The 15,262-nt window shown below is 44.9% G+C and overlaps 1 protein-coding gene across 1 annotated transcript; it reads left to right on the top strand.

The window, feature by feature from the left end:
* The first annotated feature begins 12,481 nt into the window (after positions 1–12,481).
* On the top strand, positions 12,482–13,903 carry LOC147983146 (F-box only protein 7-like). Its single transcript, XM_087542863.1, has one exon. It carries the CDS (start codon positions 12,683–12,685, stop codon positions 13,901–13,903), a length of 1,221 nt encoding a protein of 406 aa, XP_087398989.1. The 5' UTR covers positions 12,482–12,682.
* The last annotated feature ends 1,359 nt before the right edge of the window (positions 13,904–15,262 follow it).

Here is a 15,262-nt window from a genome sequence, read left to right on the forward strand (position 1 = left end):
TCGCAAACCCTAGACACAAATGGCTGCTAGGCTAGCGCCTGGACAATAGGCAAATCTAGTACAATTAGCATACTATTTCCCATTCTTTGTTCTGGCTGTCTGTCATTCTTTTTTCTTACCGAATGCCAAGCTTTTCTCGAATATTTCCTCGGTCAGTAAAGTATTGCTTTACCGAGTGCCCATAGAAAAACACTCAGCCTCTGATGGAATCTTAGGCACTGGTGCATGTTGGCAATACAACATTTTTTCTAGCAGATTCGAATGGGAGGTTTTTATGAATAGGTTGCCTATTAGTGATCTAAAGAGAATAAAAGGTGCACTCACATTAATATATGGCGGAGTGTTTGAAAAAGAAAGGATAAGTTGCTCGCTCCAAACGATAGTTTAAATGTGAAGCAGAGAACCCTCTACGCACAAGCAACTGTGTTTCTAAAAGGGGGGCACACGGACAACTTGCTAAAGTCCTAGGTGAGGAGAAATTTAACTGGTTCATGTGAAGATTAGGCACGTCCAGGAACAGGATAATACTGCCAACTATTTTCATCCGATCGCGAATGGTAACATATAGAAAGAAGAAAATCTCTAGGCTGGAACAAGATGGTGGTACGATAGCCAAGGCAACTAAAAATGTATTGCATTCTTAAATAGAAGCCTTCTTAGATATTCCAATACAAACTACATGCGAAGCAAAAAGAGCAAATCTACACTCTAAAATATGTCTTCATTAAAATCTCTAAAAAGGATTATATTTAGAAATAGAGGGGTTAACATTTAGCACCCCAGCCCACCTCAAGGAGATGAGGACCGCCACTCTATGGGCAAGGTCCACCTCCTAGCCGCATTTCACCCTCTTGAACTACGTCGTGTCCCGCCGATAGGCCGAGTGACACAACCTTCTCAGCGCAGCGGCACACTACTTGGAAAATGATTATATGTGGCCTCAAATTAGTGACGGGTGCGGCCAGGAACCCGCCATTGCTATTTTGAAAACGTAGCAGTGGCGGGTAACAACGCACACCCACCATTGCAATCAACACATCAGTGGTGGGAAGAAATATTTATCTGTCACGCGTAAACTCTTTCAAATTTGCCGCATGATGAAAGCTACCAGTGGCGGGCACACAAGTCCTGCCCACCACCGGTTTATGCCGCAATTGTTGCGGGTGAAGCTTGTGCCCGCCAAAGAATATTTTGGTAAACCCGCGCCAACATAATTTGAAATATTCAGAAGTTAGCTGTGGAAGGCACTAAGAGCAGCCCCACACATAAGTTATGTCCAAACATTTCTAAGAAAATCATATTTATTAAGCCTAGAATAGTCTCAAATTTGAGCATTGGGCTTTGGATGATGTGTACTAATTGTAGAAAAAGTTCGAGGTTAAAATTATTTTAAAAACATGAATGTTTGTGTAAGAAGGCGGTTTTTGTTCGACCATTTCCCTTCGTAGGAGAGTGTCCAATTTGAACATTATGTGCATCATGTTTTTGCCGTAACGATCTCAAATCTTTACCACACCCTGAATGTGTCCAATGAAGTCAGCATGCAAAGTTGTATCCCTTTTGGAACTCGTTTACCCATTATTTCATACCGAAGAGGATTCCGTCCTTTTTGTAGCCGGAAAGTCAATTAGTGCTGGAGCATGAGGCTTTGGATGTTGTGTACTAATCATAGAAAAAGTTTGGCATAAATTGTATAGCAGTCAAGATTTAGGTAGGATAGATGAAAACTAAAAAGGATATGTATTCGGTGTCTGCTAAAAAAATCCCCGTACAAATCATATGCTCTTAAGAAATATCATCATTCAGCGGTAATATTGAGCGGGCTGTATACTTTATTAATATTTATTATATGTCCTCATTCCTTTGAAGTTCGTCATTACAACAACAAACAAGCACTAAGAACATCTATAACTGCCCCTAAAAAAATGAGCATCTACAACCGAAATTGCCAAATCCTACGGATGCGCCCGCGGTACCCCTAAATAAATGAGCATCTACAACCGAAATTGCCTAATCCAGGTCCCTACGTGTCTGCGCCCGCGCCCGCGGACAATGACCGGGTGGGCCTTAAATGTTGTCATTTGCAACCACAAACCCTATTTTCAAAACACCAAATACATGCAAACATATACAGGTCGATCATTTTGGTCAAACAGTGCACACAGATATACAAAATTCCAGGCCCGGCGGGTTGGGGGTTTCTAGTGTGGATGTAAACATCTATGCTGAGCCGAGGGAGGGGGGGGGGGGGGGGGGTTAGGGGTTATTCTAGTCGTGTTGTCGGAAGGCGGTAAGCTTCTCTCTCAGTATAGCGATCAATGCCCGCTTCAGTTCGTACCCTTCACAAAGCGACCATTAATGGCCCTACTCACTCTGAGAGAGAGTTTTTAAGTTAAATTAATTTCCCACTTACCCTTTGTTGTCTTACTTTTGAATATACTTTTACAACAAAAGAGAATACATCTGCATACGAGTTCTCGTAGACATCATTCCATGGCGAATTCATGGATGACCTAGAAATAATGAACATGGGGTGGCGTTCAGTTGTGGACTAGTCGGACAAGGAGGGGGACGGGTATGGGCGAATTGGCGCAAGCACTAGCGGCTAGTCCAACGTGGTAGCCACGTCTGGGCGTCCTCATATCTGCCCCAGATTTGGGCTGGATATGGTGAGTGCCGGTCAGTCCAGGCATTTGGGCCGAGTGTGGAGAACCCAGTTGGGTGCTGTTTTTCGTCCAGTTAGTGACCAGGCAGCCCGCCCGAGCATTTGCGGCAGATCTGGGGGTTCCGACTATAGATGCTCTAAGAATGTACTATAAGCTTACATTAACACTATGTACTTATGCAAACCTAATGTTATTTTAAATTTGTTATCACTCTTTGTTGAACCTTTGAAATTTCAACACCTTATGGGAGTCAACTGATCAGAAGGCACAACACCTAAATCGTTGGTCCAATCTAAAGATCTTAATTGTTGAGCCGACCAGTGGTAATGGTAACGGAGGACAAGACAATACAGTCAAGCAATCCTGACAAGAGTTTAGTTATTAAATGGTGACTCGCCTACTGAACATCCTATACGATAGTTAACACCAAATTACCGCCGGAGAAGGCACTTCTATTGTTTGTCTTGAACTGAGCCTTTTTGCATCTACTTTACGTTATTTACTTACAATACTTTATTTCTCCTTATCCTAGCTTCCTTTAGCAACTCTTCATTTTCACCATAACCATTCCAAGTTTTGCAGATACCAATCTAGTAATTCACATGACTAGTGACACCTCGAGTGTGACTAGGAAACTCATTGTAACACTTGCATACACTCTTCGTTGACACGATATGAAATTGGGATAATACTTCCTAAACTTACACTTCCACTAGTTATGTGCACTGTAGGACATCAACTCACATGCAATCTACACCTAAATATAGCCCTACTATCTACAACTGCGTTTCAATCCAACCACCTCCCCCACTCGCAACGCCCCATGAGGAAGGGATGAGAGGGGCTGTGAGGCTTTGCGAAGCTTTCAGAAGAGAGGGGAAAGGAGACACGATGAGACATGACGATAGGTTACCTGCATGCTCCATTGGTGGACTACTTATCAGCTATCTATCCACTGGCATTGTGGCCCCGGATGACAAAGTAAAGAATATCAGGGGTTCACTTGCCCAAGCTCCTATACACTGCCTTAAACATCGGTACATGCAACAACGACACGAGAAGTAAAACATCATGGGTCGAGCCCGTGACGCTTCACCACTGCCGCTGCCACTCCCGCTCGCCATCATTGGCCCCAACCATTACCTGCTGCCTTCGCCGGCCTTTGTGGGTGCCCGCGCGCCCAACAACATCTTCCCTAAGAGCATCTACAACCACAACCGCAAGTAGGAACTGATCACCCCTCATTTTCCTGGATCTACAACCACAACCCCCATTTGCAAAGCCCTATTTTCATACTAATCCATGCAACGTAAATTTCATGACACATAGTTCATATACACATAGATAAAATGAGCTACATTTGAAAGAAACCTACCCTATTTATACTAATCTTTTTTTTCGAGGTCCTATTTATACTAATCTTCGGATATCTAGATGGTCCCTGTGCCAGACGCACTGGCCTAGCTCTTGTTCATTGGCGGTGGGGTGCAACTTTGGATTATCTTCCTCCACGTAGTTGTCAAGACCTGTGAAGAGCCGCTCCAGCCTCACATCGACGCGGTGGATACGGCGCTTGTGCGCTGCCACCTCTCGCTTTTATTGGATCGAGTCGAGGATGACAGCTTGCTCTACCGCCTCTGCGACTTCAGCGTGTTGGAACTCTACCTCGGCCTCTTCCATGCCAAATCCGCTAGGCTCAACCTCCAGGCCCCGACACCTACTCCGCCTACTCCTCCATGTCCTCCATGACCACCTTCTTCGGCAACTCCCCCTCCTTCATTGCAATATGAGCGACACAACATACCTCTTTGGCTCGCATCTCGATGATGTGACACTCTAGAGGGGCGCACATCTTAGCTGCGATCTCTGCCAGACGCTTGGGTGTCAGCAATTTATAGTACATTATTTTTTGTCGAACCATGCCATACAGCCGGAGGAGAGGGGGGGGGGGGGATGGGGGAGGCTAGGGCCCTCGTCTTACCCGTTAGTCTGATATGGCGGACACGTTGGGTCGTCCCTATATGCGTCTCATGTATGGGCTAGATATGAGGGTTGCGAGAGCTATATTCATCTTCTTGTTTCAAGCAAGTGGAGAGCTACCCAGTAGGCTTTGCCTAGGTTCTTGATTGAGTAGTAAGGCGGTGCTACTTGAGTCCAAACGAGTCGGTGTTTCCACTATTTCTTCTCCATTCTTTCAAAAAAAAAATCCTTTTTTCGTTTTCTATTGTTTATTTTCTTTTCTCCTCTCTGGTTTTCATTTTTTAGTTTGTTTTCTTAAGACTTATTTTTTCTTTTCTTTTTTCCTTTTGTTTATTTTGTTTCTTTTTGCGTTTTCTTTGTTTCTTTTGGTTTTCATTATACATTTTTTGTATATGTCAACAGTATTTTACTCACTCATGTTTAAGATTTTTCCAATAGAATTTTTTTAATATATGATCAACATGTTTTCCATACACATTTTAAACATTTTTCAAATGCTTTCTTAACAGTTTTTGAATACATGGTCGATATTTTTTCTATACATTTTTAAACATTTTTAAGGGTTGTGCTACGTGAATTAGTCTGATCTTTTGCTATTTCGTAGTGTATAATTCCAGTTGGTGAATAATTTCTATACATTTGTAACTTGTTTCTTTTTAAAAGATCAGTCGGGTCATAAGCCGTTAGATCTGCCACATCGAGCGCCCGAGCATGCCTCCACCATTGCACCATGGGTCTTATTGCGGAATATTTCTGCAACACAAGTCCTGTTGCAGAATTTGTTTTGCAACAACTGTTTTTCTGCAATATTTATTGCAACTGAGCTTTTGTTGCAATTTTTACAAATGAGGTCTTGTTGCAGAATAATTCCGCAACAGAGGTTTTATTGCAAAAATATAGACCCGTCGTAGAGCATTGCAACACCGCATATGTTTCAGAAGCATAGCCCTTGTTGCAGAAGCATGTTCGACGAACGAGGGTATGCGGGCCATCATTGGATGCATGTCATGCAGGGAAAGTGGCAGACGCGTCCGCTGCGATACGCTGGGTGATGGTAAGTGTTTCTTTTTTTTCTAAACTAGATGATACCCGACACGTTGTTGCGGGAATGTTTTGCAATATATTCAGTAAGAATTGGTTGTATGGAGCATGAATATGTAGAGTGATAATTTGAAATAAAAATGAAAATAGTTATGATTTGTGGTGTTTGGTTATTGTATAGTATAAACATCATAATAGAATGTAAATTCCCATGCATATTTGCATGTTGAGTTGGCTTTTTATGATGCATGGTTACATGTTGTGGTGGGCCTTTCTTCATGTATGTTGGATGATGAAGTGGCTTATTTGCATCTAGAGAGAAATAGGTTAGTGGGGGCTATCTATTTAAATATAGAAGATGCTTGCTTAACAATTTTCAAATAAAAAGATTAATATTTTTGAATACATGGTCAACATTTTTCCTATACATGTTTAATATTTTTTAAATCCTTGATTAACATTTTCCAAAAACTTTCTCACATTTTTTTTCAAATGCTTGATTAACATTTTTATATACATGATCAATTTTTTAATTGCGTTTTTATTACATAGTCAACATATTTTCTATACATATTTAACATATCCTAAATGCTTGATTAACAATTTTAAAATATTTGTTCAACATTTTTTTCAAATTCTTGATTAACATTTTTATATACATGATCGAAAAATTGACCATTTTTTTAATAGATGAGCAACAATTTTTCTGTACATTTTCAACATTTTCCGAATGCTTGTTCAACATTTTACAAATGCTTGTTCAACTTCTATACGCATATACTTTTTTGTAGAGTGTTTTATGTAATATATATGTTTACAATATTTTCAAATATAAACAAAAGTACAAAATAAAGCATAAAACGAAAACAGAAAACGTAAAAACAAAACAGGAAAAAGAGGCTGTGGCCTCCCGCGCTCGTGGGCCGGTCCATCTCCCTCGCCCGTTCAGCGAGATATATGACCATGGTGGCCTGAGCCCATTGACGCCACGAAGGAGCGGCCGAGCGCAGCCTCCAGTCGCCATCGCCGCCGGCGACGCGTAGCTAGCTTGCTCCATTCAGGCGTATCCCCTCTCGTTAGGGTTCCACCTCCTCTCGGCGGCGACGCTCGACGCTCCCACCATAGAGACTACTATACCCCGCTACCTTCCCCTCGCCGGTGATCGTGGGGCTCGCACCCCCCGAGCAGCGGGGCGTGTTGGATCTGATGGGGACCATACCGCCCGCGGATCAGAGCTTCTCGGGCAAGAGAACCATGGATGATGGGGCGTCAGGATCCGGCACGGCTGTGTCCGATCTGGAGGCACTGATGGAGGAATTAGGACTGAAGGAGGATGATCTCCAGGACGTGATGGTGGATGACGAGGAGCTGCAGGACGAGGCGACCCGATGGATGGCCATAGCACGGGTGCATACGGAGAAACCCTATAGCCAATATTGGTTCTATAAGAACATGAGGATTGCATGGGATCTAGCTAAAGAGGTGAAAATCAGGCCGCTAGAAGATAATCTCTATACTCAGCAGTTCACGTGCCTAGGCGATTGGGAACGTGTGATGGAGGAGGGGGCCGTGGACCTTCAAGGGAAAAGCGGTGATCTTGGCTCCCTATGACGGCTATACTAAGCCCTCGACGATTGAGCTTAACAAGATAGATATATGGATGCAAATTCATGACCTCCCCGATGGTTTTTTCTCCAAGACCAAGGCCCTTGCTGCCACGGTGGGAGAGTATATCTTTGCCGAACCTAAGTCACATGACTTTGAAGGAAATTTTGCCCGTGTTCGGGTGCGCATAGATGTAACAAAACCTTTGAAGAACGCAGTTTCGCTTGTGATCAAGAAGAAAGATGTCCTACAGAGAGTTCTTTTCAGGATCAAATTTGAAAGACTACCAGATTGGTGCGCAGTGTGTGGTTATCTTGGGCATCTGTTCAAGGAGTGCGGGGACGGGATTCACCCCCCGGCGACACTTGTGTTCAAAGATCTTAAAGCCTCGTGGTTCAGGGGACCAGGCCGAGGGCCGGGCGAAGGAAGAGGATCCGGAGGAAACAGAGGGCGAGGTAGATCAGGTCGTGGAGCAGGGCGGGGAGCAGCCCAGATCTATAGCACTGGTGGTTTTGAGGGCCCGCTAGATGACACAACAATGGAGGATGCCGAAGCCAACAGAAAGAGAGACGCTGCCCAAGTGGTCCTCAGGATAAGTGGCGGGGCTCATATCCCACCCGCAGCGAACAATGCTTTGGCTCTTCCACCAGCTACCATGCCGCTAGGCCCATCCAAGCAAGACCCCAAGAGGCCAAAGACTGCACCGAACGATAAGCAAGACACGAAGAGTTCGAATTTAGCAACAAACCCTGATGCGCGTAAGGCGGGCCTCCTAGGGGGGTCGCGCCAGGCGCAATGAGTATCTTAACTTGGAATTGTCGCGGGGCTGGCAGACCCGCGACAGTTCACGAGCTTCGTGACCTCACGAGGCCACATGCCCCCTCTATCTTATGTATCCTTGAAACTCAAATAGAGGGCAAGAGAGTGGAGAGTCTAGTAGGTACTCTAGGGTTTAATAAAAGTTATGCTATTAGTAGTTCTGGTAGGAGTGGTGGAATTGGAATTTTTTGGAAAGATGAAATAAAAGTTGAAGTTATCGGTTACTCGGAATATCACATTGATGTTACGATCAAAGACCTTGCCGAAACACAGTTCAGGGCCACCTTTGTCTATGGAGAGGCCCAGGTGAATGAGCGATACAAGACTTGGAACATGCTTCGTGGCATAGTGGGGGTCAGCAACCTACCATGGGTGGCCATTGGCAACTTTAATGAAGTCCTCCACACGCATGAGCACGATGGAGTCGGTCAGAGAAGTCAAGCTCAGATGGATGCATTCCGGGACACACTTGACACATGTGGCCTGTCAGATATTGGCTACTCAGGCTCCAACTGGACGTTCGAAAAGAAAGTAGCCGGAGGCACATACACCAGAGTGAGACTAGATAGAGGGGTCGCTACTTCAGAATGGCTCTTGGCCTTTCCCACAGCCGAAGTAGAACACAAGCAGGCGGCTACATCAGATCACGTACCGATTTTGCTGCGGTTGCAGGACGTGCATGCATGCAGGAGGGCCCCGCGGATATTTAGATATGAGAAATGCTGGGAGCGAGACCCCACGCTTAATAATGTAGTGAGTGCTAGTTGGGCTAGAAGCCAAGGAGACACAGTGGAAGCACTGAATACAAAACTGCAGAGCCTTTCTGGCGATCTGGGAGATTGGGAACGCAGCCACTTTGGGAACATTCGCCAGGAGATCAACTCTTTAAAAAAGCAGCTGCAAGTTTTGCGTGAGATCCAAGGGAGATCTGGGCCATCACATGCAGAGGTTAAAGTGACGGATAGATTGGTAGAGTTATACCACCGCGAGGAGATATTATGGCGTCAGAGAGCTAGACTGGACTGGCTAGTACACGGAGACAAGAACACTTACTTTTTTCATTTACGAGCCAGCCGAAGGAGACGTAAAAACCAGATTAAAGCTCTGCTACGCCCGGATGGAGAGATGACAGAAGATACCATCCAGATGGAAGCCCCGACAAACACTTTTTATAAAGATATCTATACGTCTGAAGGGGTCCAAAACATGCAGCAGGTGCTCGATACAGTTCCATGCAAGGTCACTCCGGAGATGAACGACATGTTAAACGCACCATACACACATGCAGAGGTCAAAACGGCACTGTTCCAAATGTTCCCGACAAAAGCACCTGGCCCGGATGGTTTTCCAGCGCATTTCTTCCAGCGGCACTGGGAGGTATGTGGCGATGAAGTGAGTCGGCTGAATGCATCAATGAGACCATATTGGTTCTGATTCCGAAGGTAAAGAATCCAACTATGCTGACCCAATTCCGCCCTATTAGCTTATGCAATGTTTTATATAAAATTGCTTCGAAGGTAATATCTAACCGTCTGAAGGTAGTGTTACCTGACATAATATCAGAAGAGCAGTCTGCTTGATAATATCATCACGGCTTATGAGTGTTTGCATTTCATGAAGAGGAATAAGGCGAAGAAACATCAATCATGTGCTCTGAAGCTAGACATGATGAAGGCCTATGACAGGGTTGAATGGTCCTACCTGCAAGCTATAATGCTCAAGCTAGGCTTTACGACAGGTGGGTACAAATAGTCATGAGTCTTGTCTCTTCGGTGAAATTTTCCGTAATGTTCAATGGCAAGAGACTGGAGGAATTCAACCCTACCAGAGGTATAAGACAAGGGGACCCGATCTCTCCATACTTGTTTTTGTTGGCAGCAGAGGGCCTTTCGTGCCTCCTAAAATCTAGAAGTGAGTCATCCAATTTGCAAGATTTACAAGTGGCACCCTCGGCGCCTCCGGTGAACCATCTTTTATTTGCTGATGACAGCCTGCTGTTTTTCAAGGCAAATGGTATGGGAGCAATCGAGGTGAACCTCGTCTTGGACATCTATTGTCAAGTTACAGGTCAGAGGATAAATCACTCCAAATCATCTATTTTTTCAGTAAGGGAGTTCCCGATGGGACAAGACAGGAGATCAAAACGTTGCTACACGTTCCAAATGAGACTCTCAATGAAAAATACTTGGGTATGCCATCTGATATTGGTTCTTCAAAGAACGGGCCGTTCAAATATTTGAAGGATCGATTATGGAGTAAAATTCAGGGTTGGATTGAAAATACCATGTCAGCGGCCGGTAAGGAGGTGTTGGTGAAAGCGGTTGCTCAGGCTGTGCCTGTATATTCTATGTCATGCTTTAAGCTTCCGAGGGGCCTTTGTGAACACCTCAACATGCTTATCAGGAAGTTTTGGTGGGGTTCCAAACAGGGACAGCGGAAACCACATTGGGTGTCTTGGAAAACAATGACGCAACCAAAGAGCATGGGGGGTCTCGGCTTTAAAGACTTTGAGCTTTTTAACATGGCTATGCTTGCGAGGCAAGCCTGGAGACTACTACAAAACCCGGAATCGCTCAGTGCCAGAATTCTGAAGTGCATCTACTACCCAGACACAACAATACTTGAGGCGGTCCTAGGAAACCACCCGAGTCAAATTTGGAGGGCAATGATAGAAGGAAGAGACACGTTAAAACTGGGTCTGATTAAGAGGATTGGCAATGGAGGTGACACGAGGATCTGGGAAGATCAATGGCTGCCACGGGGCGAGATGATGCGCCCCTATGGATGTATATCACAGAATCCGCCCACCCTTGTTTCAGAGTTGATTGACTCAACGTCAGCCAAGTGGAACACACAAAAAGTTAATGAGTTCTTCATGCCTATGGATGCGAATATCATACTACAAATCCCTATATGCACAAGAAACATCCCCGATTTCTGGAGCTGGTTTTTCGACAAGAAAGGAAACTCTACAGTTCGTTCAGCATATAACATGCTTGTGGCAATCCGGCAGAGAAGGGAAGCGTGGCTCGAGGGGTCTGCCGGCCCGTCTAATTCGGCCAAAGAGGAGAAGGAGTGGAAGTTGCTGTGGAAGACGGCGGTCCCCGGAAAAGTCAGAATGTTCCTTTGGCGTTTATCACAGCACTCAATACCCACAAATGATGTAAGAGCACACAGGCACATGTCGGACTCCAGTGCATGCGGAATATGCGGGGCGCCAGATTCATGGAAGCATTCTCTAGTCGATTGCACCATGTCAAGGTGTACGTGTGCACTAGTTGATGAAGAACTCGGACAGCAAATAGCAGCCACCTCTGAACCCAATGCGAAACAATGGTTATTCACACACATGCAGTCATTATCTCATCCGCTGTTCATAAAACTTGCGGTCACGCTATGGGCAATCTGGGCGGCTAGGAGAAAGGCCATCCATGAGGGTATTTTCCAAAGCCCCCATGCTATACACTCTTTTGTGGTCCGTTTTATTCAGGAGTTGATGATGATTCGGGAAGGAGGAAGAGAGGTTCGGGCCAACCCAGCAGCTCGCGCTACTACAGCAAGAAGGCCAAAAGCACCACCACATGGCCACTGCAAGATACACGTCGATGCCAAGGTGCGACCGGGTCGAAGAGGAGTGGCAGTAGCAGTCTGCCGGGATAGCGACGGGAACTACTTGGGGAGCTCAGCCCTATCAATCCATGGTCTCCACGACCCTGCTACTTTGGAGGTCATCGCATGTAGAGAGGCTCTCGCTCTTGCTTTGGACCTGAACGTCCATCAATTTGTCATTTCCTCTGATTCTAAACAAGCCATCGGCGACATCAATGGGGAGCTATGGGAGACTACGGGGCCATTATCAAGGAGATAAAGCTTCAAGCTTCAACTTTTACTTGTTCTTTCATTTACGAAAGTCGTGATGCCAATTTTGAAGCACATAGTTTAGCCAAATATGTACTTAATCTCGGTCAGGGGCGCCATGTGTGGTTTGGCCAACCCCATGATCCGAACCGTATCCCACTCCATGTGGCTTTTGATGAATAAAGTTTGGCTAAACCCTCAAAAAAAAAAAAGCTAGCTTGCTCCTATACACGGTGCGAATCTCCGTCTTCACTGTCTACCGATCTGACCCTGCAGCTCGCCGTTGCCATCTCCCGGCCGATTAACCCCCTCGTCTCGCCTGCCGCCGGTTAGTGTTCTTCCTTATGACCTTGCTTGCCAACCAAAACTCCGAATCTTTGTCGAGTTTCAGTCCATTAATTCTGCGTGTGTGTCGTTCGTGGACTCGGATCTAATTAACCTACTTTAATTAGGAGCGGCGGCGTCGTGGTGATCTGCAAGTATTGCAAGCAGCCTGCTGTTCTTCTGTCCAACTTTCACTGAAGAAATTCGTCAGTTTGGCCGAAGCTCCTGCTCTTTGTAGACATACTTTGCCCCCATCGAATCCTGTAGTGTCGCCAGCATAATACACTTGAGGCTGCCAAAGCTGGACACTGGACATATTTGTGCTCTCTAATCTTCAGAGTTTTTCAAAGGCTGAGTAGTGAGTACTGACAAAGACGACAGTGGGCAACATGCCGGAGCTGCCTCAGGACATCTTGTTGGGTATCTTTGCCACCCTTGAGATCCCTGACCTTGTGCGTACCGGCTCTGTCTGCTCCTCTTGGCGCCCCGCGTATATCAGCCTCCGAAGCCTTGCGCAGTACAAATGCCCCCAGACGCCATGCCTCCTCTACACTACCGAATCCGCTGGTGAGAGCGTTGCGTGCCTCTACAGCCTCACAGAGAAGAGGTCCTACAAGTTGACCCTCCCGGAGCCACCTATCCGCACTAGGTGTCTGATCGGGTCATCACATGGTTGGCTGGTGACTGTTGATGACAGATCTGAGATGCACCTTGTCAATCCCATCACATGTGAACAGATTGCTCTTCCGTCGGTGATCACCATCGAGCAGGTGAAGCCCATCTTTGATGAGCACGGTGCTGTCCATAAGTATGAGTACTCATGGCATACTGGGACAGATGCCAGTCCTTACTCTCCGTCTATCTTTGCTATTGACAAGCTGCGCCACAAACTTCACTATAAGGCGTTTGTGTTCCCTGATACATCCACGGGAAGCTACATCGTCGTGCTCATCCATAATCCAAAGTGTCAGCTCTCTTTTGCAAGAGTAGGTGATGATAACTGGACTTGGCTGCCACCTCATGAACGATATAGCGACTGCACTTACAAGGATGGTCTGTTGTATGCGGTGACTACAACCGGAGAACTTCATGCTTTCGATTTCAGTGGGCCTGTCATCACAATGGAGATGATTATAAGAATGGACTCCATATATGGCATTGGCTACACGTACATTGTTCAAGCTCCATCGGGTGATCTGCTTCTTATTTGGAGAATCATTGACCAGTATAATTTTGATCCTGATCCTGGATCATCTGTATTTTGGAACACTACGGGATATATAATGTATGGATTTGATCCTTTGGGAAGTAAACTTAAGAGCATAAACAGCTTGCCTGACCATGTGCTGTTTCTTGGACATAATCAATCTCCTTGTCTCACTGCCAAAGAATATCCCACTCTCAGGGCAAATCATGCCTACTTTACAGACGATAATGTGATGCGGACAATGGGATTGAAGAACAGCGACCCTGATATGGGAACAATGAACTTGGATAATTTCTACTCCATGGAGGAACTTTTGTCTCCTCAGCTTTGGTCAAGCTGGCCAGCTCCCATGTGGATTACATCTGATCTTAGAGAGATGAACTTGGCTTCAGGAAGGGATTGAAGAAAAAGGATCCATGGATTCAATGAACCAACCAAGGTGTGGCTTACTGTTGTTGGTGCAAGAGTCATCCACAAAATAATCAAGAGACCACCTGGACTGTGTGTGTCAGGGCGTACTCATCGCTTGATCCTGGTCCTTACAGGCTAGATTTGCCCTAGTTGGCTCTGAATAAATAGTTTTGAGGTCTATCTGTTTACCTATGTTATAAGTGGTATCGATACTTCAGTAGTTTATATGATCTTGTTCTTATCATTTTTCTGTGGTATTTCTTCTGTGTTGCTCATGTCGATATCTTATTGTGGTGTGTTGGTATATTCATTGATTCTTCATTGTTTCTGAATGATCTGATGCGTTTGTAATCAGTATACTGTAGTGTAATGTTCGGGTTGTCCATGTTACTCTAGTGTAACGCTGCTGGGTTTGGAATAGCAGCAGGGAATTGGCATGGTATTTCCTTCCAATAGTGGTGCGTTGGAAATATGAAAAAGTTATGTTGCTTCCTTCGTGTGACTTGGTAATTGTGGCTTGGATTTGTGGAAAAGGAGAGCCGGGGATTTTGTCTGCCTCATGTTCTTTGTGGTCTGTTGAGAAGGCTGCATACTGTTGCTTTCAGAAGGTAGAAGGTAACTGTGACATAATGTTCAGAGTGTGTATAATTGTTCTTTTAGTGAACCTGCGAGTGTTTTTATGTTGGTAGCTATAGTAAGCCTATGTCACTTGAGGAACTCGCAAATATTTCTGTCAGGTTATGTGATTTCTTAAGCTGCATGTCTTCTGACAATACAAGGCTATTGGGAACTGCTCAGCCAAGCAATGATACTGTTACAAGAGCATTGGCGTTCCAACTCTTTTTTAACTTGAAGAACTCGCAAATATTTCTGTCATGTTATGTGATTTGCTTAGCTGCATGTCTTCTGACAATACAAAGCTATTGGGAGCTGCTCAACCAAGCAATTATAGTGTTGCAAGAGCATTGGCGTTCCAACACTACGCTGCCTTCCGTCTGGCTCCAAATTTCCCAAACCAGTTTCAAGTTTAGTCTTAGCCCACTGTACCTGCAAAGCCACTTCCATTTGTTTTTGAACATCTGTAAAAGTATGGCCTTGGATCTTTATTCATTGTGCGTCACTGAATATCGTCTAGTTGTGTAACAAAGATTTAACTCTTAAACCTCCACTAATACAAGTAATGATTAAAAAAAATCAAGGCACACAAGATATCATTCCCTTGGCTCCCTGCTGTTATAATTTATTTTGTTTTGCAATTCTTAGTGATTAAGTGATTGTTCATGAATGACATGGTCTCTAATTTATTTTCTACATAGGAAAGCAAGCAGAAGAGTAGTACTACACTCCAGAG

This window comes from Triticum urartu, chromosome 2A (genome assembly GCF_056163025.1).
Source record: "Triticum urartu cultivar PI428250 chromosome 2A, HENAU_Tu73, whole genome shotgun sequence".
NCBI classification, from domain to species: domain Eukaryota; kingdom Viridiplantae; phylum Streptophyta; class Magnoliopsida; order Poales; family Poaceae; genus Triticum; species Triticum urartu.